General features: G+C 30.4%; 1 protein-coding gene across 1 annotated transcript; it reads left to right on the forward strand.

Annotated features, from left to right (window-relative positions):
- The first annotated feature begins 4,245 nt into the window (after positions 1-4,245).
- Positions 4,246-6,265, forward strand: LOC125423961 (U-box domain-containing protein 28). Its single transcript, XM_048479988.2, has one exon. The coding sequence runs from the start codon at positions 4,786-4,788 to the stop codon at positions 6,052-6,054; it is 1,269 nt and encodes a 422-aa protein (XP_048335945.1). The 5' UTR covers positions 4,246-4,785; the 3' UTR covers positions 6,055-6,265.
- The last annotated feature ends 19,542 nt before the right edge of the window (positions 6,266-25,807 follow it).

The following is a 25,807-nucleotide window of genomic DNA, read 5'->3' on the forward strand; positions in this document are numbered from 1 at the left end:
TACCCAAGCACAATCTTTTATGTCCTTCATAATCATGCATTTTATCTAATTTTATTATGTCGTGCTCTTGAGATATTCCTATTAGTCCGATAGGTTTTATGCCTTTACCTGCATGCATAAATATATGTATATATATATATATATATATATAAATTCTACGGTATGAATTATATTGAAGTTGATGCTTTATAGAAAAAAATATTAGCTTTTGTCATATATGTATACACACCAAACTGATATTTTTTTCTTCAAAAAACGTCTGTTTAGATATGATTCGCACTATAGAACTACTAAATATATATATATATATATATATTCAATTTTTATGTTAGACAAGTTGTTGTTGTTGTTTTATTTATTATTTATTTTTGAAGGTAAGGTTAGATACCTTGTTTCTCTAAAATATAACCCCACAATAATGAAATTACTAACTTTTATGATATTACTAAATACAATGTACTTTTATGATATTACTAAATACAATGTACTTTGAGGTTTAGCATAGATGATAGGGATAACATAGATGACAAAGACCATTTTTGTTATTCCAATTTATCCTATCCAAATTATTAAATAGAGGCTAAAATGCTTTAATAATGTTATCTTTTCTATTGCTAATGACTTTATATATTCTATAAATAAGGTAAGTAATACTTTGCTTTTAAAAAAAAAAAAAAACAAAGTAAGTGAAACTTTTCATTAATCATTTGTCATTTTGAGCCCAAATTTTGGTTAAAGACGTTTGGTATAAGATATTATTTTGTCCTAGAATTCTTTCATCAAAATTTAATTCTTATTTTGCCGTGAGCTCAAAATTTAAAATTAAAACAACATCTTTTTAGTACATTGAACAAACAAGTTTTTTTCTTCTTTTATTTTTGTTTTACATATAGTAGCTGACAACAAGAACCTAAATAATTCCAACGCCATTATTAAAAAAGTGGATGAGAGGAACAACCCAATAATACATTAAGTAATGTTTCAAAGTCCACAAAATTAATAAATAAAAGAAAAAAAAAAACCACCTAGTTTTAGGAGATGTTTCAAAGGTGAGAAAGGGACAAACTAACCCCTCTTACGGGTAATATTATATGGAACTATATTATATTACAAAAAAATTAATATGAATTTTCCTAAACAAAGTATGAAAATTAAGGTAGCAAGAAAACCAAAGTTTCAATAGGGGTCCTAATTTAATCCAATGGGAGTGAGTTGTTCCTAAGATGTAAGTTTGAACATTTCCCAAAAAGGTATTGACTTTGAAATTTATGGGCAAGCAGTTGCGTATGGAGCAGATCTACCAAATTGGACTCTTGCTGTGCTTGATGAGATAGACTATAAAGCAAAACTCTCTTCTCCAACTCAACAAACAAGTGGTTAGGTGCTGGTCAATTGCTTGTGCGTCTTCATCGTTGAATTTTATAACAAAAATAAGTTTTTATTTTTTTTGATTTGTGGTAGCAAGGTCACTCACGTACAATTTCACACTTTCCGTCTTTTTCATGCAAATCTACGTACTTTGACATATTAATTTCCTATTTACGCATCCTATCCTTTCGTATTAGTCAAATTTCACCCATTTTTACTCTTTTCTTTCGTATTAACAGATTTCTACCCACTTTTCTTTTTTATTAATTGGATAATTAATTTCTATTAATTGTAGTAGGTTTTATATGATAATAATATGAGAGTTTTAAAATGCCAACAAGTTCTATATAATTAGTTGGATTTAATTTAATAGATGGAGTTTTATCTATTAATCTTTGAGATGGTTCTGACTTACTGATGGAGATTAAGTTATTAGTGAGGGTGAAAATGCAACATGATAGAAGAGCCTAATATTATCTTTTTGGTTTTGATTGTCAAATTGGCCTAGCTAAATTGGATGATTGTATAATATTGGCTACATAATTTTTTTTTTGTAAAAAAGGAATACATGATAGTTTATTCTGTAATTCTCCCTTCTCGGCTATTCCTAGAAGAAAAGGGAAAGATCCAATGAAGTAGGATATATCATTAACCGGACAATAATGAAGACAGAAAAAAGGGAACAAAATATATTTCATTCAATAATTTAATAAATATGTTGCTTGCTATTAAAAATTAAATAGGTAGGATAATCAAGAAATTAACGGGGGTAAAAGATTAATATGTTAAGTGAGTGAAAAATTATAAAAGCTTTAAGATCATCAAGGACACACAAAGTAAAAGTGTATTGGGTATGGAAATTATGCTCCTACTGATCATATCAGTGACTCTTTCGGTGTGCCATCATACTCATTCTTATGTCCTCCAAAATATAATGATTTCTCATTCCTCACCTGGGAAGCACCTCAGGTCCCATTATTTTACATCTTTCTATGCTCCATTAAATTCCATCATAATTATCAATAATTCTACTTTTATATTATATATATATATATATCAAAACCTAATTTTGTTAGCTAGATGAATTACGAGGAAAAAAGAAAAAAAGAAAAAAGAAAACCTTTTTTTTTTTTTTTTTGGTTTACTCATGAAGGTGAACAAAATACCAAAAAGATACATTTGGGAAGGAATAGAGATATAATTATGTTACAAATGAGTATACGTGGGAATTTTAATATATAAAGATTTGTTTTGAGTTGTGGAGTCACTTTCCCCACTTCGGGATGCATGGATATTTAAATAAAATTTGTTTCCACTAATTTTCTACAGCTTTGCTTTTGTGTTTGAATGGTTGTAAAAGAAGAACCAAACAATATCCCTCCACATCCCCACTTACACATGCACTCAATGGGTATCACCATCACCGTTCTATGTGGCCCTCCACTTTCACCTCTTCTTAATTCCATTTTAATAACAGAATCTAGTTAACTCTCAATAGAGAGTAACTTAAATTTTCCTGAGAAAAATTAAAGAATTTTATTTTACTTCAACTTAAATAGGTAAACAAACAAAAATGAAAAACGTCTCTTTGGACTATCTAAATGACAATATTCTTGTATGTTTGATCAAGATATCCAATTTTCCAAAAAAGAAAAAAATTAAAATATTGAAACTATTATTATTATTATTCTTTAATCCTAGAAGTTGGAGAATTCAATTTTTGTACGAAAAATTTGTGGTTTAACAACTCAACTATTGTCTCCTGACTAATCAACTTAAAGAACGTTTATGAGATTCTTCATTTTTAAATGCATGCTTGAATTAACTCTTTATTTTTTTTTATATAAAAAATGGATTCCACTTTTTAAATACAAAAAAAGCTAAACACACTGTATATATTGACTATTATATAATTTAATTTAATGTTGAATAAATTTTCAAATCATTTTTAATTAATAATTTTAATTGTTTTTATCTATTGACATTTTTTCAATTATTAATAATTGTGAGAGAATTCAAATAAAAAAGGTGGGAAATAAATATTGATCAACTAATGTATATAGAAAAATAAAAATAAAAAGTATAGTATAGAGAGTGTCTTTTATTATAAAGTTTATGCTTTTTACATTAAAAAGAATCCTTTTTGGATATGTTTTCCTGTATTTACTATTTATATTTATATTTGTTATATTTTAATACTTTCTAATTTGAAAAAGTTAGATATTTAATTTTAAAATTTAAAATTTTGCGATTTAAATCATTTAATTTTCAAAAATTTTACAATTTGATCAAATTATATTTTCTTTTGGTAAAGATGGGTAATCAAGAAAAGTTACTAAAATATAAAATTTTAAAACTAATAAATTTAAAATGCAACAAATTAAAATTAATAGGTTAAAATTTAGCAATTTGACTTTGAAAATCAATGACGTAAGAATCAAATTGCAATAAATTTAAAATGTTTAAACTGTAAAATTTTTAAACTTAAACATCAAAATTACAAATAATAATGCAAATGAAATTATCCCATCTACTACTAGAAATTAGACTTAAAATACAAGTTTTCACGTTCATCAACACTTAAGATTCTCGATCATCCAATTTCTTAAGTGACCAAGACAAAAAGAGAATATTAATGGATGAATCTACGCCGTAAAAGTCAAGGAAAGGGCCAGAACCCCCCTAATTAACACCAATTCTACAAATCAAATGCCAAGCTAGGAGTCCCTCTCTCTCTCTCTCTCTCTCTCTCTCCACCCCACAAAGCCCAACGTACAAATGATGCAAGAAGACCGACCAAGCGAACCATCAGTGGGCCCCCACACCCACCCCACGAAGCCCCTTTCATATTATATTAATATAATTTAATAAAGAAAAAAAAGACTCCTTAATTGCTCTCCCCGAGTGGTCCCCATCCACCCCCACGTTCTCCTCCTCATTATACGCTCTCACTCTCTCCCACGTGTACCTCTTCCTTAAATCTCAGCCTTTCGTTTTCATTTCTCTATCTCTACGTAGCCCTCATACGGTCAAGATCTTAAAGATTAAGTTACGTAACAATACGCCGAAAACATTTCCCTCTTTGAACTCTCAGCTCAAACTTTGACCAGGACCAAAAACCATGGAATATCGTTTTTCCTTTATTTAATAAAAATTTTAGAACTATTTTCTTTTTTATAAAATAAATCCCAAGAAAAAGTAACTTGCTTACGTCACCGTACCTTTGACTCTTTTTTTTTTTTTTTTTTTTCCTCTCTCTTTCTTTAAACCCACCCCTCTCTTTGTCTTCTTCATCTCCCTGTTTTTTCATTTTATTTTATTTTATTTTATTTTCTCTCATTTTCTCACCCGGATTCTCAGCAGTTTCTCTCTGTCCAAACACGATCACACACAGCCGTGGAGAAGAATACTGAGAAGATGGTGAGGGACGACCTTTACATCACTGTCCCGAGCTTCTTCAGGTGTCCGATTTCATTGGACGTGATGAAATCCCCCGTGAGTCTCAGCACCGGGGTCACCTACGACCGTTCCAGCATCCAACGGTGGCTAGACAACGGCAACAACACGTGTCCAGCCACCATGCAAGTCCTCCAGAGCAAGGAGTTTGTTCCTAACCACACCTTACAGCGGCTTATCCAGATCTGGTCGGACTCGGTCCGGCACCACCGAGTCGACTCAGCCGCCAACTCGCCCCCTCACTCGGTTCTCTCCCAGGAAGATGTCCTCGAGTTGATTAAATTTGTTGACTGCAACTCCGTCTCTTCTTCGTTCGATTCCTTATCGAAGATTGTTTGTTTCGCGAGAGAATCAGAGGATAACCGGAAATTCCTGGCGAGAACAGACGGCTTCGTTCCGATGCTGGTTGATTTTCTCGCCAATGCCGGCGATGGAGATTCCGGCGGTGGTGTCTATTTCTTAGAACAAGTTGTCAGTCTATTGGATATGATCTTCAAGGAGATCGAAGATCACGAGCAATTGACGAATTCAATGATCAAGAGCAACAATAACAACAACCGCGATTGCTTGGCCTCGCTCATCCTCATTCTCCAACAAGGAAGCATAGAGTCAAGAATTGGATCGGCTAGGTTAATCGAATCAGTCGCCATGGACGCCGAGTCGAAGCTCATTATCGCGGAGAAAGACGGACTATTACGAGAATTACTGAAACTGATCGGTCCGGAAAAGGATCCGAATCTAATGGAAGCCGGATTATCATGCCTAATCGCGCTGTCAATGCCGAGGCGCGTGAAGGTAAAGTTGGTCCATATCGGAGCCGTGAAGTCGCTGGCGAAAACGTTATCGGAGCCAAACGGCAGCGTGTCGATCACGGAGAAAGTTCTGAAACTACTGGAAACGGTGTCGTCGGTGAAGGAAGGACGAAAGGAGATCTGCGATGACGGGAAGTGCGTGGAAGGGATCGTACAGAAGGTTTTGAAGGTATCGGCGACGGTGACGGAGCATGCTGTGACGATACTGTGGAGCATATGCTATCTTTTCAGGGACCGAGGGGCTCAAGAGGCGGTAACGAAAGCCAACGGGCTGACCAAGATTCTGCTGCTGATGCAAAGCAATTGCTCGCCTTCTGTTCGACAAATGTCCGCTGACTTGCTCAAAATCTTCCGCCTTAATTCCAAATCTTTTATTTCTTGTTACGATACTAAGACCACTCATATCATGCCTTTCTGATATGACCCTTTTCTTTTTTTTCTTTTTCGTTTTTTTTTTTTTTTTTTTTATCAAATTTTTAGTTCCTATTTTCTATTTGAACATACGGAAAGTGAGGCTGTGAAAGAAATTGAGTAAAGTTAAAAAAAAAAAAAATCTGGAAGTTGTAAATGAAAAAGGAAAATTTTGTTAGTGAAAGAAATACAAAAAAGAGAAATTCATTTGATTTTTAGTTTCTGGGAATTGTCTTTCTATTTCTTCCTCAGTTTATGAGGACATAATTTTCTGTTTACGTTTTTATGTTTATTTTAACAGATATTGATTTGGGGAAGGGATTGAAGTGAGACTTGAGTTCGATGAATTTTGTAGTTCCAAAAAAAAAAAAAAAAAAAAAAAGGGAAGAGAAATTAGCAAAAAGTAAAGTGGTAGAGAAAATTGGTAAGATTTGAAATGGTTGTGATTTTTGAATTGGTTTTATGGTTGGTTCAAAGCGAGTGATGGACTAATGGTCTAACAGGGGGTGTGAAAATTCGTTGTTTGGTTTAGACTTTGGGAAAATTGATGAACAATTTCAATCTTCTTTGTTATTGTAAACGCTTGAATGTTTGCCTATATGCATGTACCACAAATGTCTTAATTGTTGAGCTCCCCTCCAAAAAAAGCATCATTGTCATATTATTTATTTAGGTGTGACTGAAATTAACAGTCAAAGGGAAAGAAAAGAAAAAAAAAAAGAGAAAACTGCGCTGCTTTCTTGCTCAATCAATGAACTTTCATGTGCTTTCAAGGAATCCAAACAAATTACTCTTGGAAGTATGTTAATGTAAAGCATATAGCTGTGTCCCAAACTCCCAATACTTTTTTATTTTTTCCTCTTTTGATCATTGTGGACCAAATAATAAGAGAATCCACACTGTTAGAATTTTGTTTTCTTTAGTCAGATTTTTTACCACTCAAAAACAAAAACCAAAAAAGAATAAAAATTGAAATAAAGAGATATCTGTGGGGTTTCGCTGAAATCCATGAATTGGCATGGTGATGGATTTCGAATAAAATACTTAAAATGGAGGTATAATTTAATCGCAAGAATAACCCAGATGCTGAGATTGGGGAGCTAGAAGCTGCCATTTTATAAACAAAGTCAGGGAACAAAACCCAGATATGGTGTGGGCAAGAAAGAGAGAAAAATTAATTAGCGATTAAAGTCAAATAAAATTCAAGAGAAAGAAGGACAGACAAAGTGCCGTAATTGCTGAAATGGTTGCTTTGCTGACTGTATTCTAAGCTTTCTTTATCAATTAAAATTTGTTTGGTAGCAGAAACAATTTAAAAGGATTGGAATCCCAATCCAAAAAGAAAATTGTGCCAAAGGAGAGAAAGATATATGCATATATATATATATATATATATATACAAGATTGACCACTCCAATGCCTATGACACAAAGGCTAATGAAGTTAAAGTCCCCTTGAGCATGCAAAGACCCCATCCCCTCGTTTTATATAAAAACTACTTAAAAAACGATTGATCAAATTCATTATCTTTATGTATTATCTTATATAAAGATGGCCATAAAAAGAAGGGACTCACTAAATGGTGAGAACCCATTTGTACTCGTACAATTTACGATTCGTTAGAGTACTGATCCTATGTAATGGAAGATATGATCAATTATTAAAGAACAAGCTAAGAGATTTAAAGACAATTTGATTAACTTCATTTAAGGTATTATTAAATCTCAAGAAGTTATGATAATATTCGAAAATCCACAGTCCGTTTTATGCATTCAAGTTATGAAGGTCGAAACAGACCTGAAAAGCTATTTTGGTGCATTTATAGACTTCTGACAATAAAAGATAAATTTGTTGGCTTATGAACGTGATTGAGCACTTCAAGGGATCATGAAATTATACAAAGGCAGAAGCAAAGCTGTTCAAAAGCCACATTTGCGCATAAGCTTTCAACTTGACTAGTTTTGATGGATTTGGCATTGGGAGGGTTCTATTTGCATTTCAAGCAAGTTTTTCTTATTTCAATTAAGGGCAACATGTGGGAATCGGTTCTAATCCTATTTGGCATCCTATATAGTATATTGGAGCTGATTTGGAATCTAAACTAGCTGATGATTGGACAAAAAGAGTTTGGCTAGAAAACTAATCAACTAGTTTCCTAATATGAAAGTTGACTTTTTATTTTAAGAAATAGACTATTATTTTGGTTTTAATTTAATTATTTGCCTGATAAATTAATTTAGGAAAGTTGATATTTTATTATTTTGATTGTAAGTTAATTAATTTTTATTTTAAAATTAAGGAATTAATTAATCCAAATTAATTTAGGAAACATAAAAAATTCAGCACTTTCCCAATCCTATTCTATGTTGGCTGAATTATATACCCTAATGTTTCTAGGATTTATGTTTTGTGACTTTTACTTATTTAAAAGCTTACTTTTCAATGAAAAAGCAGCTTAGATTATTATTCAAAAATTATTTGTGAGAAAAGTTATCTTTGTTTTCTTTGAACACCAAAAACATCGAATAGAGATCGAGTGTTTTAGTTTGACTTATCAATTAAGATATCTATCATCTATCATGACATTTTCATTATATACCAAGATTTCTAATCATAAGTTGATTAGAGATTAATGTGACCATTAGAGTCTGAACTTAATTTCGATCAGGGCTAGTATAATAAGGGTTTAAAAGAAAATCGACCTAAGTTCCTATCACTAAAACCATGACCTACATTACAGCGTTAAAAATTATATATAGATAATATATGCTCAAATGTTTTTTGTTTTGTATTGTATCAGATTTTTTATTTATTTAATTATTATTATATAATATTATTTGAGATATTATCATTATTAGTCCCTAAACTATATAATCAATATCACTTTAGTCCTTAAACTTATTTTTTTGACAATTTCATTCTCAAACTAACTTCGACAATTCGTCTTAATCCCTAAACTATATAATAAGTATCATTTCAGTCCTTAAACTTATTTTTTTGACAATTTCATCCTCAAACTAACTTTAACAATTACCTTAGTCCCTAGGCTCTTTTCCATCCCTTTTTCCATTCATTTGGAATCGCAAAACTTATATGCTTTAAAAAGAGGGGGAAAGGGATAACAAAAAAACCCTTAAACGTGAAATAAAAATGTTTTATTTCTGTATGCATATAAAAGAGATGATTCAATTTTCTAAACCAACTGTACTGAACTAAAAATCACTAATTCAATAATATAATTTAAAAATACAAAATTATTGAAATGCCAATTTAATTAGAGTTTGATTGGTTGATCTTGATGTATTATTATGGTTGGCGTTTATGCTTGGATAAATTTTTTCCTTTTTCATATCGTTTTATATCTCATTTATAACTAGTAAATTGAAAGTTTGAACAATAAAGGCAGGCCACTGCTCTTCAATGAAAGGAAAAGTTTAAATTTTAATAATATTATAATTATTTTCAGTTCACATTTTAGATTATTAGAGAAAAAAAAGAAGGAAAGGGATAATGGAAAAAACCTTAAATGTCCTTCATAATTGGCTCATGTTTAAAGCATATGAGTTTCATGGTTCCAAATGGATGGAAAAGGAGATAGAAAAGGGTCTAAAAACTAAGACGAATTGTTAAAGTTAGTTTGAGGATAAAATCATCAAAAAACAAGTATAATAACTGAAATTATACTAATTATATAGTTTAGAGACTAAGGTGAATTGTTGAAGTTAATTTTAAGATAAAATTATTAAAAAAAAATAAGTTTAAAAACTAAAATGATATTGACTATATAGTTTAGAGATTATTGGTAATAATATTTCTTATTATTTTAAGGGATTGGAACCGGTTAAAACATGCAATACGAAGAGTAAAGTGGCCATAGTTTCCATCCCAAGCACTTTGGAGAGTTCCTCACCTAAACACCTTTTTTTTTTTTTTTTTTTTCTCTTCCTGTTGTCATTCGTTTTTTTAAGGCAAACTTTGTTTAAATTCTTTTGATTTTATTCAATCATATTTTACTTTAATTACTCTTATATCCTATGTTTTTGAAAATCATTAATAATATTTTTTTTTAATTTTTTTATATCCATCAAAACAAACTCATACATTAATTTTTATAGGTTAATTTTAACTTCTAATGCCAAAATTATATTTACATAATATTATTCAATTATCAAACACTAAAATTTTTAAAAGAATCAGAAACCCGTTAGTCACTAAAGCGTTAGTTATTTTGGTAATAAAATACCTCTGTAGTCATAATGTTGAGAAGTTATAATTTATTAGACATGTAGTTTCAAAAATTATTGTTTTAACTTAATTATCTTTAATCTAAGTGGTAAATAGGTAAAATATACACTCATTAATCGTTAAAAAGCATATCAGTCCAACGTATAGATATATATAAAAGAGATAGACGTAATTTCTAAAGGCTAGTTTATATATATATGAAGTTTTGGAAATATACAAATTATCTTAAAAGTCAAACATTTAGCATTTTTCTCTCAATGTAAGTTCTCTAGACATTAGATAATGCAGAGGCAAGTTCTTAAGATAGAATCTACAAAAATTATAACTTATTAATTGTTGAATTTATTCTCATTTATAACTGCTCTAAATTGAAACCATAATTTTTTTATAATTATATGGAAGTTATTCATGTATAGAATATAAATATAGCAATGTCTTACTGTAAAAAGCTAAAAAGAAATTAGTGATGATTTTTTTTTTAAACATAAAATCTAAGTATGATTAGGATAAAACCAAAAGAGTGAAAGCATGGATGCAAATATTCACAATATTGTCAACAATTCCAATTGTCATCTCTGTATTTTTTCACGTTTAATATTTATAAGAGGGGTAAAAAATATTCATCAACATGTTTGACACTGATGTAGGAAATATCAAATTTATTAGTATTTATGGATAATTTTTTTATTAAAATTGAAGATAAAGGTGGATTTTATGGAAATGTCGAACAAATGTTGAATTTATCAGTTGTTATTGATAGATATCACATTGGTGTTTGTATTCATTATTTGATTACCGATTATTTGAAGTTCTTTCTTATTTTTAAAAAGAATAAAAATTAATTATCATGGTTAGAAACCTATGTATTTTAAATAATATTTATTGTATCTCTTGGGTTTCAAAATTTGACATAAAAAAAAAAGATAACATTTAATATTATTTTTAATTAAGATTTTAAATTTATAATTATTATTGATTAAGTATTATGGCATATGTAATTAAAATAATAATACTTTAACTTATGATCATAGTTAGTAACATTGCTATGGCATAAGAATGAATTGTTTATATATATATATATATGTATACTCAGGCTCATATAAGAATAATATGATGGTTTTAACATTAATATATTCATTTATTAGTTTTTGGATCATATCAAATATTAGGATTTAAAATTTAAAAAGTGACCAAATATGGGTTTAGTGACTTAACGACGTCCCGGATCTTTTCTAGGCACACAAGATCTGTCCCACCTAGAAAAATTCCACTAAACTTGTACTGTGAGTTCAGTGGGACCTTTCCTAAATTGTATATGACCCGATAGTATAATAGAGAATAACAAGTGCTTTTAATAGAAACTTTAAAATCATAATCATATTCTTTAAGATTCTAACTCAAGAGAAAAAAAGAAAAAAAAAAGCATATATATATATTTGGTCCATCCTCTTGAAGATGCTAAGAGAAAGTAAGTGAGTTCAAAGATAAAGAAAACAAAATAAATAATAGTCTCGTAAGAAGCAGGAAAAAGATAATATATCCATAGCGGAAATGCAACGAAGGTGAAGGTACGATAACGACGAAATATATAAAGATGCAAAAGGGGTTCTAGAGGTAGTATGCACCAATCATTAGCTGAGGCCAAGGAAAGCAAAATAAAAAAAATAAAAAAATAAAACTGTAAGACCAACTTAGTGAATGGATAAAAATAATTTGGAAAATAATTATGTTTACTAAAGCATTTCCCTAAAAACCTTTCATTCATATGACCACACCTAATAACTATCAATCACCATGTACCAATTCCATTACCAATACTTTCATTTGACCACACCTAATGTCCTCGTGTGTCATAGAGCCATAGGAAGGGGGAAACTGTTTTATGGTCCTTAGCCTTCGAAGGCATCGTAGAGTTAGAATCTCACATTCAATCTCAATGAAACACGTGATTAGTGAGGGATGATAATATAGCACACGTAACAATATCTATCAAATCCAACAACCAATGTAAGGAAATGGTAAGCATTAATTTGTAAACCCAAGATTCCATAATTGATATCCATTTGTCCAAAGTAACATTTTCCACAACTACCATCATATCATAAACTATAGATACTCACATAATCTTTACTCATATTTTTATAAAACAAATATCAAAACATATTTTTGCTACAATATTTTAGCAATTATTCAAGAAAATAAAATAACAAATCATGTAAGGCATTTATTGCATAAAGTAAAATCATATAAAATTTATATTTCAAAAATACAATTAGTAAAATAAAACATATTTATAACCCCAAAAATTCTTGAAAATAAAATCTCACTTATAGATCACAACTCAAACTAGGCCCTTTGTCGGATCCCCTCCAATACCAGCCCTGATGCCTAAAATAATAATACAATATTTCTTAGGCTACAAAAAATAAATAAAAAACATTGGTGCATATCAATGTTCCAAAATAATCATTGGTGCATATCAATGTTCCAAAATAATTCTAATAACTCTAAAATTTTTAAAGTTGGACTCCGAATAGTCCAATTATAATGTGAGTCATAAATACTCAAACTCAAAATTGGATTTTTTCCATCTTGATATCAATTTATTGAAATTAAACTTTCCGTTGGGTTCTATTATGCCTAATTATATTAACCTAACTTCAATTTTTGTCCAATTTATCAAATTATGTCCAAATATGTTCCAAATTTATTCGATATTAAACTAATTGATCTTAAAATAGAAAAATTATCAAATAATGTCTAAAATTAACAAATTTTATATTTATGGTAAGCTAATGAGATGAAAAATATGATGGTGTAATCACCTTGGTTGAAAACCTCGTCGATGGCTGGAACACCTCCTCCAAGTTTCGTCCATAATTGATGTTGATGGATTTTTCAAACCGTGAGGAATTTTAACAAACGAAGGACGAATTCGAGCTCGGTGTGTTCAAAAATGGTGGGTAAGAGGTATATGATGGGCTAAAGTGTCCCAAAAAATGCCAAACTCTAGCAACTTAATTAGAGCGTTGCCGTTGGCTTTGCTGGGTTGATCTGGGTATGTCTAATGGTGGTTTTGGTTAAAATTTTGGGATTTTGGTCATTGGTGAGTGGCCTTACTAAGTGGCCGAAGGTGGCTTGAACAACAGCGACCCAATTCATTTTCTAAATAGGTTAGCCTGGTCCAAATTGGGTTTTAGGTCTGGGCGGGTTTCTTGAGACTTTTTTAGTATTTTTTAATTTGTTTAATGGGGGGAATGATTTTCAAGGCATGTAGAGATTTTGGATCAACTAAAAAATAGAAACTAAACTATTTAGATATAAATAAAATATTGATATTTAAAAACTTTCCAGAATCATAACTTTTTAACCGTAATTCAGAATTAGGCGTGCTGCCAGTCTATAAACTTGTATCGACAAACTCTATCTAGCGTGTATCGGTTAAACCAAAATTCTTAACTAATAAAAAAATCAAACTTATGGCTCACTTATAGTTTGACTAGTCAATCTCACTCAAATCAAAATTTAAATTCTAATTTTCAATCATACGATGAGTTGTTACATTTAATGACATATTAAAACCTTATTTAGAAAAAGCGAACATTGTTGGAATTCAATAATTAATAAATATAATTTTAAATCTCAATTCTTAATGCAATTTAAGGATTGAAAAAGAAAGTGTTGATGTTAATTTTTATATTAAAGACATGATTCAAGCCAGATTATATATATATATATATATAGATATATATCTATATATTAGTTTTAGATAAAATTGCATACCTTAATTTATTTAGAATTTTAGATATATATTTTTAATTACTCAAATGTACAATATTTAAGTATTAACATTATTTTATGTAAAATAACATTTAATATTTATGGATGATTTTATACCAATTTTATAATTATTGTATTTTTTTAACTTAAATATCTCATATGCAAAATATCTATATTTTAAGTTAGAGATTTATAATTTTCTTAATTTTTTTCAATATTTTCATAAATAATACATTTAACATGTTCATTGATTTCGATATTTTTATCATTTGATCGAAATGGAATTTGTCCTTATTTTTTTTCCTTTAATATACATACATAGTTTTAATATGGTGAGGACTTTGTAAGGGACTTACAAGACAAAAAGGAGCATGTCATATCAGCTATCATAAGAAAAAAAAAAAATCCAATGAACTTCGAAAAATTGAATCAACTACATTGATGATAATTACTAGTGGTTCTTATATAAATTTTATGAATGTTTTTTTTTAAATATTCAGATTTTATTAAAGAATTAAAATATTTGAATAATGTGTCCTTATTTGGATAATATGAATTGATATATAAGTTACATAAAAGGTTTTCTATAAATTGCTCACAAGCTACCATATCAATCTTTAAAATTATACATAACTCACTTACGCTCAAGTTGAGACGAATTGACTTTTTTAAAATTCAAATATTAAATTTTAACTTTTTGATTTTATTACTTGGACTAAAAAATTGGTAAAATCCAATTCAAATGTGACAAATTAAAGTCAAAATTTGGTATTTGATTGAAAAAAAAATCAGATCATCCTAACTTGAATCTTATTTTATTTATATATATATATATATATATATACATGCGTGGTTACATTGGATCATGTGCAGTTGATATGCAGAGTATATTATTGGAGTTGGCAAAATGTCACTAAGTTTCTTGTGGGACTTTATAATTATTCTATGTATGGGAAAAAATGGGCATATTTTCAGTGAAGAGCCCACCCATTTGCATTTGCTTGTGGGAAAGGTTAGTATGGTATTTTGTGAGTGGGTGCACTAAATTATGTCACCATGGACCAATCTTTAGTTCGATAACTCATTTTCATTGCGTAGTTGTTTATTTCTTTTGTTTTCTTTGATACCTCCTATTTTTCCTTGGATGAGGCTGTCTGTTCGGTTTGAATCATACACATCTCAACAAAATTTTCATAGCTGTGCGTGGCTCCATTGGAGTCCACACGTTACATAAAGTCCATGCTAATTTGAATACAAATACTCTCTTACGTATAATATATATATATATATATCTCCAGAGAAGAGCTATTTTGAGGAAGTTGCCTATATAACATATTCTTTAAAATGTCAGACATATATATATTTTTTTCATGTTTGCCTTATTAAGGATAGACGTACAAACTTGTAAGCGCATATATTATAAAGTGAAGATAAGTGTTTTTTATAGCATTATTGTGTATATATATATATAATCATCCTCAAATATGATGATTAACACGAGATTTTTTTTTTAAATCTTTGAATTGTATTAAGTATGAAGATTTAAAATTATATTTATTAATAATTGGATCTTGATGGGATTCACTTTCCCAAAATAAGATTTTAGCATGTCATGAAACCTATATTTAACTATTTTTTAAATTTTAAATCCTAGCCATTAATATGATCTAACATTCGTCAATAATGAATTTTAATTTAATAAAATAAAATTGACCTTATTTGAGACTAAATATATATGTATATATATATATATATATATATTTACTTATTTGTAAATGGATTCAAAATTTCTAGTCCTTCACTGATATTATGTCATTGTCATTTAAAAACGTTAACAAACTAAATAAAGTGAAAAAAATTAATTGTTTTAAAAATGAAATGGGATTTTTCATTTGCTGATTGGACAAAAATTGAGACAGAAAATTTCATCCTCAAAAAATATCTTCCAAATAATAGTAGGAATTTAAAAATAGTGGTGTGATAAATTTTGTTGTTAATGTATCAATAAATAATTTAAATGAAAAAACTCAATTGAGAATATAATAACTCTCAATACTTACCACCGTATGTCACTTGACTTTGTCCCTTATATATATATATATATATATATATTGTAATTTTGAAGTTAACTTATACTTTTTAAGAAGTCAAAATTGTATATACATCTATATAATCAGGTTTACATCATATGACCAGATAATTTTAATATATACATATATACATATAAAATCAGGTGTATGATTGGAAGGTTGTCTCCCATCAAGTGATGGGTGATGTCGTCCGTATTAGCAAAATCGTGTATATATATATATATATGTATGTATATGCATAAAATTAGGTTTATATCAAATCAATTTGATGGTTTTAGTACTAAATCTTTTATTATTAGCTTTTGAATAAAAAAATTATAATTTAAAATTTAATTATTGACCAAATATGAGTTTAATGATATATAAAAATTTTGTTTAGGTAAAGTAAACCTTGTAGAAATTTAAATGACTATAAATGAATTTTTAAATCTTAACTTTTGAAGCAATTTGATGACTTAAAAAGTAAGTCTTTATGGTCTTACCTTTAGGTCAACCTGATAACAACATGGTTCTATATGCATACATATAATTTTGTGATCAAATGCTTGCACGGGCATGTTATAAAATGCTTACATGCAAAATTATATGTAATCCGCTACCTATTTATATGTAATATAATGGATTACATGCAATTTTGGTGTGTATACATTTGATAACATACGTATGTATGTGTTTTATAACAAAATTATATATTTATATATAGGTCATATAAAACCCATCAGAATCTTAGCTAAGATCTAAAATTGTAATAGCTATGTATTGGGTCCATATAAGTTCACTTTACCCCTATAAATGGGGGTGTAAACGAGCTGATTCATGCAAAGTATTAGAATTTTCAAATTAATTTAGATCGCATAATTTTAGAAAAGCTCAAATTTGGTTTAAACATGTCAATTTTTGAAATACTTTGCTCTAAATTGGTTTTGTTCATTAATGAAAATCTCCACTTAATATAATATAAAAACCTAAAAACTTGATCATTTGATTTCTACTTTTTAAATTTTTGTTACTAAATTACTAATAAATTCTATTTATTCTATTATTTTTCTATAAATTAAATATAAAAAAAATATTTTTTTGTATAATAAATATCTTATCTTTAAATCATAATGATATAATTTTTATATAAACAGTCATAAATAAGAGATTCAAGCTCCTAACGACCTTTGACATGTGAGGTGAAACATATTAATGAAAGTTTTTGAAAAATGACAAATAGATAAATAAATTTGTCTTCAGTAACTAGTAATACGAACCTAGGTCAATTCGCGCCTAAACCCATATTATATTAATCCGGATAAAAAAATTAAGTTTAAGTTCGTATGGTCACCTCAATCCCTAATCAACCTATGACTAGAAACCTTGATATATGATGAAGATGCCATAATAGGTTATGGAAGTCATATTGATAAGTCAAAACTAAAACACTCACTCTCTAATGGTGTTTTAGGTGTTCAAAGAGAACAAAGAGAATTCTATTTCATAACTAATTTTCTGAATAATATTGAAGGTGCATTCTCATTGAAAAATAAGCCCTTAAATAGGCTAAAGTCACAAAGCAATAAACCCTAAAAATCTAAAAGAAAACTGGCCATACATTATCAATTTCCTAATGTGGCTGAAATTCAATTCCTTTTCTAATACTAATTTTGATTAATTAATTCCTTTACTTTGAATTAGGAATTAATTAATTTACAATAAAAATAATAAAATAATAACTTTTCTAAGTTGATTTGTCCAGTAAATAAATAAATAGAAATCAAATAAAAGACTAATTGCTTAAAACAAAAAGTCAAAATCAAATTAGAAAACTAGTTGACTAGTTTAACCACTAAGCTAACTTTGACCAAATTCCAGCTTGCAAAGGCTCCAAATCAGCTCCCATATACCATGTAGGATGCCAAATCAGATTTTTTATGAGTCCCACATGTTGCCCTTGCTTGGAATAAAGAGAAAATGTCAAATCAACAAAATATAGTAAAGCCAACAACAAATACAGCAAAATCGATCAACTATTCCCTCTATGCGCAAATGCCCATTGTGGTTGCTTTTGATTCTGCCTTAGCTTGATTCTATGACCTCTTAATGATATTCATTGATTTCATGAAGTGTTGAATCCATTCCATGCTGTTCGGAGTCCATACTTACACGAAAACATCTACCCTGGTCAATATTGACCTCCACCACTTGGATACTTAAAACAAGTTTCATTTCTTCGGGTATGGACAAACCCTTTTGAGAATTGATAAATTTTTGTATTAAAAAAGCTGGGTTGTCCTTAAATCTCTTGGCTTGAGCCCTAGTGATTGGCCCAGACTTCATTCGTATTGGATAAGCACCTCAGTGGTTAGTCGGTTGTGAAGGCACGAGCAGATTCTCATCATTCCTCTCCTCTTGAAAAAGATTTTCTCTCAAATCAAAATCATTACCTGTAGCAAAAGAAGATAAGTCAGTAACATTAAATGTAGCACTAACATTATACTCTCCCGGTAAGTCAAGTTTCTAAGCATTTTCATTAATCCGCTTTAAAACTTGAAAAAGTCCATCCCCATGCATAAGCTTCAACTTTTTTTATTCAGAAAACCTCTTATTTAAATGTAACCAAACGTAATCTCTTGGGTCAAACACTATAAAAAAAAATCCTAAAAATAACAACTTATCTTTATAGAAATCACACTTTTTAAAGTTAGCAAATAATCTCTCCCAAATTTTCAAATTTCCCCTAAGTAAAGCTCTCAACAATGAAGATAAAATTCCATACAACAAAAGCATATTTAAATAAGTATTTTTATAAATCATAACCAGCAATGGTTTCTTACTCAAAATTGCTTTATTAACATCCCCAAAACTAAAATAAAAGTTTTTATTTTTCTTCTTTTTCCTCTGTTTTTCTTTCTCTCTCACAGCCATTGCTTTCTTTCCTTCACTCTTAAGTTTCTCACTATTCCTGTAGGCTTTCTCAAGTTTCTTCTCACTCTCGGGTTTGCCTTGGTTTCTCCACTCAATTTGAGTTCTAGAAATCTTACCTGGTTGGTCATGTTCAACCTTACCTCCTTGAATGGGGGTTGAAGCTGTAGGTGCCACACTTGTTCTTTCATTGAGCTTTTCGGTCTTCTTCCTTTGTTGCATTTGAAGTTGGTCTCTAAATACCTCCTTAGGAGTCAATAGTTCTAGCTTGACCTTTTTACCTTTAAATCTAAAAACAATAGCATTCTTTCGACCATAATGTATAGTATCTTTATCAAATTGCCATGGTCTACCTAATAAAATATGTCCGGCATGCATAGGTACAACATCACATTAAATAACATCCACATGTTTATCAATACTGAATTTTACTTTGGCTTGTTAGTTTACTTTTATTTCACCACTATCATTAAGCCATTGTAATCTATATGGTTCGGGATGTTTAATTGTTGTTAAGCCTAATTTTTCCACAACAATATTACTAATTCCATTTGCATAACTTCCACTATCAATTATCATACTACGAACCTTACCTTGGATTTCACATTGAGTGTAGAAGATATTTTCTCTTTGTATTTGATCCTCATCTTTGTATATGGTCAAGACTCTCCTAGACATCAAACTCAATTTGGCATGTGAAGCATTTAAGGTCTCGGCTTCATCTTGAAGTTCTTCCTCTTCTTACTCGGTTTCACCTCCACTTTCATCACTTTCAGATTCTAACTCACCATTACCTTTCAACAGCATGATTCTCCTATTTAGGCATTGACTAGCAATGTGTCCTCATCCCTAGCACTTAAAACACACAATGTCACAAGTTCTAGAAGGTTTAGGATAAGTTTTACCTTCATATTTGTGTGCTTGGACAGATTTGGTCTTGGCTTCCTTCTTTGGCTGATTGGAGCTCTCCTCACCTTGCTTCAGTATTGGCTTTGAATCATAGATGGGATTGCTTGTCCAAGCACTTGGATTTAACCTCTCGCTATTTTTAACTCCTTCAAACCATGAGCTTGTACCCCTTCTCTTGAATTAGTTTTCAATCTTGATGGCCACATGAAGCATCTCCTCTAATTCTACAATTGTTGTAGCTCAACTTGGTTGGCTATCTCTCAATTCAAACCACAAAAAAACCTTGCCATGGTTGCCTCTTGATCCTCATTCATGCTCAACCTCATCATGAGCATCCATCTCCTTATAGTAATCCTCCACGGTCCTACTTCCTTGAGTTATAGATTGAAGCCTTTGATGCAGCAACCTATGGTAATGAGTCGGTACAAATCGCTTCCTCATGGCTCCTTTCATTTGTCGCCAAATAGTAATCAATTCATCACCTACTCTCCTTCGGGTGCTTTGCTCATTTGTCCACTATTGAAGTGCATAATATCCCAATTCCAAAGCTGCCAATTTAACTTTCTTAGCCTTCGAATAGTTGTGACAGTTGAATATCATCTCCATTCGCTCCTCCTACTTTAGGTAAGCCTTTGGATCACTTTTTCCCATAAAAGGTGGTATGTTGACTTTAATATTCCCAAGATCATCATCCTCATCTCTTGTTGGTCTCCCATGGATTGGTCTTCCTTAGAGTGCAACAATATCATCAATTTATTCTTCAAGGTTATCTCCAAAGTTAGCTCCTTTAAACTCCTCCCTAAGGTGTCCACTACCACCTTGTCCTTGACCTTAACCTCCAAGTGGTATTCTTCTAGTATTCGGTCCACCTTGTGAGTTCTCAACTCTATCCAATCTTTGATCTAGGTGATCAAAGCGAGCATTCATCCACCGTAATTGCTCCATGACAGCCATCATGTCTATGTGCTTACCTCCATTTCTTGTAGCTTGGGAATCACCATTGAATCCTACAGGTTCCTCTTCATTAATTCTTAATGAACCATTCACTCTCCTTAGTCTTGAATCTTCCATGTTAGTATAAATGTTGTAAAAATAAAATAAATCCTCACCAAATTCACACGCTCACGTGTTTCACTCAAACAATAACTTGGCACTCGTGTTTGCACACTAGTTTCGGCTTTTAACCCTGTTTTGAGCTCACACTCTCTTGCCTTTTTCCACTCAAAGAATTAACTCAAAGTTATAATTAAAACAAACTTAAATAGCAACTAGATCACAAGTGTACCTTAATTTAAAGTTATCAATAAAACAGCAACTAAAACAAACAAATACCGAGTGGAATGAAAAGACCTATTCTCGGCTTTTCTAAGCACAAACAAGGTAAATCAACAAGCAAATTTTGGGAAAGAATTAAAAATTTCCAGAATATTAATGAAGTAATAATTCAAGGAACAAATATAGAGAAAGAAATTCAAACATGAACAAGAATCATATTGAACAAAAATATATGATAATTGTTGATTGTTGTTCTTTGTAATTCAAGATTTTCTATCAAATCCACTAACTAATTTTAATCCAATTAATTTTAGCACTCAAAAATAAAATTTCCAGCAGAAATATAAAATTCCAGCAACTCCAAATATCACAATTTTCTAGCAAACAAATTTCAAACTCTAAATTCAACAAGCCGGCCTTTTGTGTAGTTTTTATTTTATTTTATTTTTATATATATTCGGCTTTTTTGGCTCTTTTTTTTTTTAATCACAAATAGAACAATACAACACAATTCCCAGAAGTACCAAAAACAACTCAATCCACAAACTTCAATGCCAAACTCAACAAACCAGATTCTCCAACAAAAAGAAAATAATTGCACAATCTTAGATTTTTTTGCAATATGCCATCGAAACCTTTTTTTTTTTTTTTTTGAATATATGAATGCAAATATATAAAATCAAGACAGAAAAGAAAAATCAACAAATAACCAAATTAACAAGAACAATGATGAACAACAACCAACAAATTAGGAAGCAAAAATACGGTAAAACAAGGAAACCTAATTTGACTAGGAGTAATTCCTTTTTTTTTTTTTTTTTTAAAGATGCAAAACGTGTAGGAGTATGAAACAACATTAACCTAATGTTAAAATTATAGAATAACACAAAAACAACTAAAGCAAATAAAAATAGATCAAATTTGAACAAAATTCGGCTCTGATACCAAATGATACGAACCTAGATCAACTCGCGACTAAGCCCGTATTATATTAGCTCGGATTGAAAAGTTAAATTCAAGTTCTTATGGTCACCTCAATTCCTAATCAACCTTTGACTAGAAACCTTAGTATATGATAAAGACAACACAATAGGTTAAGAAAGTCCTATTGATAAGTCAAAACTAAAATATTCACTCTCTAATGGTGCTTTAGGTGTTTAAAGAGAACAAAGATAACTCTATTTCACAGCTAATTTTCTGAATAATATTGAAGGTGCATTCTCATTGAAAAATAAACCCTTAAATAAGCTAAAGTCATAAGACAATAAACCCTAAAAATCTAAAAGAAAACTGGCCATACATTATCAATTTCCTAATGTGGCTGAAATTCCATTCCTTTTTTAATTCTAATTTTGATTAATTAATTCTTTTATTTTGAATTAGGAATTAATTAATTTAAAATTAAAATAATAAAATAATAAATTTTCTAAGTTAATTTGTCCAGCAAATGAATAAATAAAAACCAAATAAAAGACTAATTTCCTAAAACAAAAAGTCAAAATCAAATTAGGAAATTAGTTGACTAGTTTTACCACTAAGCTAACTTTGACCAAATTTCAACTTGTAAAGGCTCCAAATCAGCTCTCATATGCCATGTAGGATGCCAAATAGGATTATTTATGAGTCCCACACGTTTTCCTTGCTTGGAATAAAGAGAAAATGTCAAATCAATAAAATACAATAAAGTTAGTAACAAATACAACAAAACCGGCCAACTATTCCCTCTATGCGCAAAATCCCATTGTGGTTGCTTTTTATTCTGACTTAGCTTGATTCTATTACCTCTTAATTATATTCACTAATTCCATGAAGTGTTGGATCCATTCCATGTTGTCCGGAGTCCATATTCACACGAAAACAGCTACCCGGGTCCGTATCAGCCTCTACCACTTGGATGCTTAAAATAGATTTCATTTATTTGGGTATGGACAAGCCTTTTTGAAAATTGATAACTTCTTGTGTAAAGGCAGCTAGGTTGTCCTTAAATTTCTTGACTTGAGCCCTAGTGATCGGCTCAGATTTCATCCGTATTGGATCAGCACCCTAGCGGGTAGTTGATTATGCGGGCATGGACAGATTCTCATCAGCTAGTTAAGCTAGCAATACTTGTATTGGTAATATAGTCAACTATCTTTCATCTCTTGGTGTACAAGCAGGCCATCTTAAATTGAAAACAATTTGAAAAAAAGGAAATTTGTAATAATTGAATCAAATTACTCAACGATTATATTAATTATTGGAAAACAAAAATAATTCACAATGTTCAAATGCTTTAGTGATTAAAGAACTTTAGAAATAAAAATTCAATTAAGAACAATGATGAACAATTAAATAAACTAAATTAAAATTCTAAAGCAAATTTGGTTGATGTGAAAATGCTCAATGGTCCTTTAATCCTTCCAGGCTATAATCCCTACACAACTTCCTTGTTTGTTATTACCAAAAAACTGAATGAAACCAACCTCATCCTCATAAAACCAAGTCTTGACCACTTTGGCTAACTAGGAAAAGTCAACTTTTGGCCTGATTGATCTTAACTTCTTTACCACTCTAGAGCTTGATGTTATTACACAAAAAACTAAATGAAACCAACCTCATCCTCATAAAACCAAGTCTTGCCCACTTTGGCTAATAGAAAAAGTCAACTATTGGACTAATCGATCTTAACTTCTTTGCCATTCCAGAGCTTGATGTAGTGACAAAGGTACATACAAGCTTGTAGGAATCCAATCACGACCAAGTAAGGCATTGTACCATGAAAAATGCAGTCATGTTAGATTCACCCCCAATGGCAATTTCTATAGCCAAAACACCTATTGTCTTCATAATTTCTTATTGGAAGTTACTGATCGTCAATTCAGTTGAGATAAGGTTATGTTCACTTTTAGATAATTTGACAAACATGGAGGTTGTAAATATATTCATTGCGGCTCCATTGTCCATTAGAACTTTGTTTATAGGCATTTCATTAAAATAGGCATTAATATAGAGTGGCTTCAAATGTTGTACGGTCCTTTTAGCTGGCTTCTTCAACACTATCTCTTGAGATCAGGAACGACCCGACTCATATTCTAAAAGCTTAGTATCCTCCATAATTTATACCTTGACACTTCAATTTTCAAAGGTGTCTCCTACCATAATGCTGATCGAGTAAGGATAAGCTTCAAAAGATAGTGATAAGATCACGAAAATATTATAAGACACTTGATCAATAGTTGTTAACTTCTTGTCAGTTGATTTCATGTCTTCCTCCATAGGGTTAGCATCCAAATTCTTTAGGCATGGGATAACTTTTATGCTTTGCTTCCTAACCAAAAACGTTGAATTGTTTCTTCACCAGGAAGTGCTCACTCCAGATAAAACAATACTCTTCTTGTTCATGGCCTTAACCATCTTTTTAAAATTTTTTAGCCTACCTTTATGCCACAAATATGCAATTTCAACTCGTTCGGCAAACTATCATTTTTCTCCTCATCAAAATGAGTTAATATTGTTGCTGGACAATTTTTAGCATCTTTCTCATGAGCCTTCCCTTCCTCGGTAAATCTTTTGTCCTTTGCCTGTTGGTGTTGCATCTACCTCTTCTAGGTCATGGTAAAAGGTTGATAAGATTTATATTCTACATGGTATCAATGGCGTAACTCTATAATTTTTGGCCTAAATGTCCTCAATTTCTAAACTTTGTGAGAAACCAATCTTGTTTGATGGTCCTTAGAAAAGGAGACTCGGAGCTAGGTCTCAACTTGCCCCATTCTGGCATTGGTTGCTTAATTTCAAATGCTCATCTTGTTCCTTTATTCTTAGGGGCTAGAACACTAATTTGGAACTATGATATTTGTAATTCTCTATCAATGATTTTATCTTTTTGACCTTGTGTTTGTACTATGAGTGAAGCACCTTAGTGGGTGATTCAGTCTATTTGGTTCAATACTTCTCTCTAAGCTTGATATCTCTCTTCCATACTGTAATCGATGATGTTTGTCCTAAGTTAACCTTGGCCAAATCATGTCCACTTCAACTAATTAGAAATGATTGTTATCTAACTCCATTGTATGATTTCCTTACTTATTAAACTTCAATGTCCCTTTATCAATTACGAATTGGATTGAATTCCTAAACACCACTTAGTGGATAGTTCTGATACATCTATGTACCATGTCATTTATGTTATGACTTTTTCTTCATCTCTTCAACTATGGGTAAGACATGACTATTTGGTTACTTAATTATCTTGTTGGCTAGAAGTTGGTTAAAAATTTTGATCAGCCTTGTACATGTTAATAATGTAGACTTTCTCTAGCTTAATTTGATTTTTCTTAAAGTCCAAGACTAGTGGAGGAACTTTCTTGTTCCTTGATGGTCTTGCCAAAGCTTTGCAGACATATGACCTAGAAGTTACCACTTCTAATATGTTGATCTTGACAACTTCCTCCCCGATTCCTTGGTCCTCAATCTCAAGAAAATAGATCTTAGTATTGGGGACCTTGTAGTATGAACCCAAGGATGAGCTTTTCCTTTAATACTCTTCCTTCAAGTTGCCTTTATATCAAGTGG

This window comes from Ziziphus jujuba, chromosome 7, assembly GCF_031755915.1.
Source record: "Ziziphus jujuba cultivar Dongzao chromosome 7, ASM3175591v1".
Lineage (NCBI taxonomy): Eukaryota > Viridiplantae > Streptophyta > Magnoliopsida > Rosales > Rhamnaceae > Ziziphus > Ziziphus jujuba.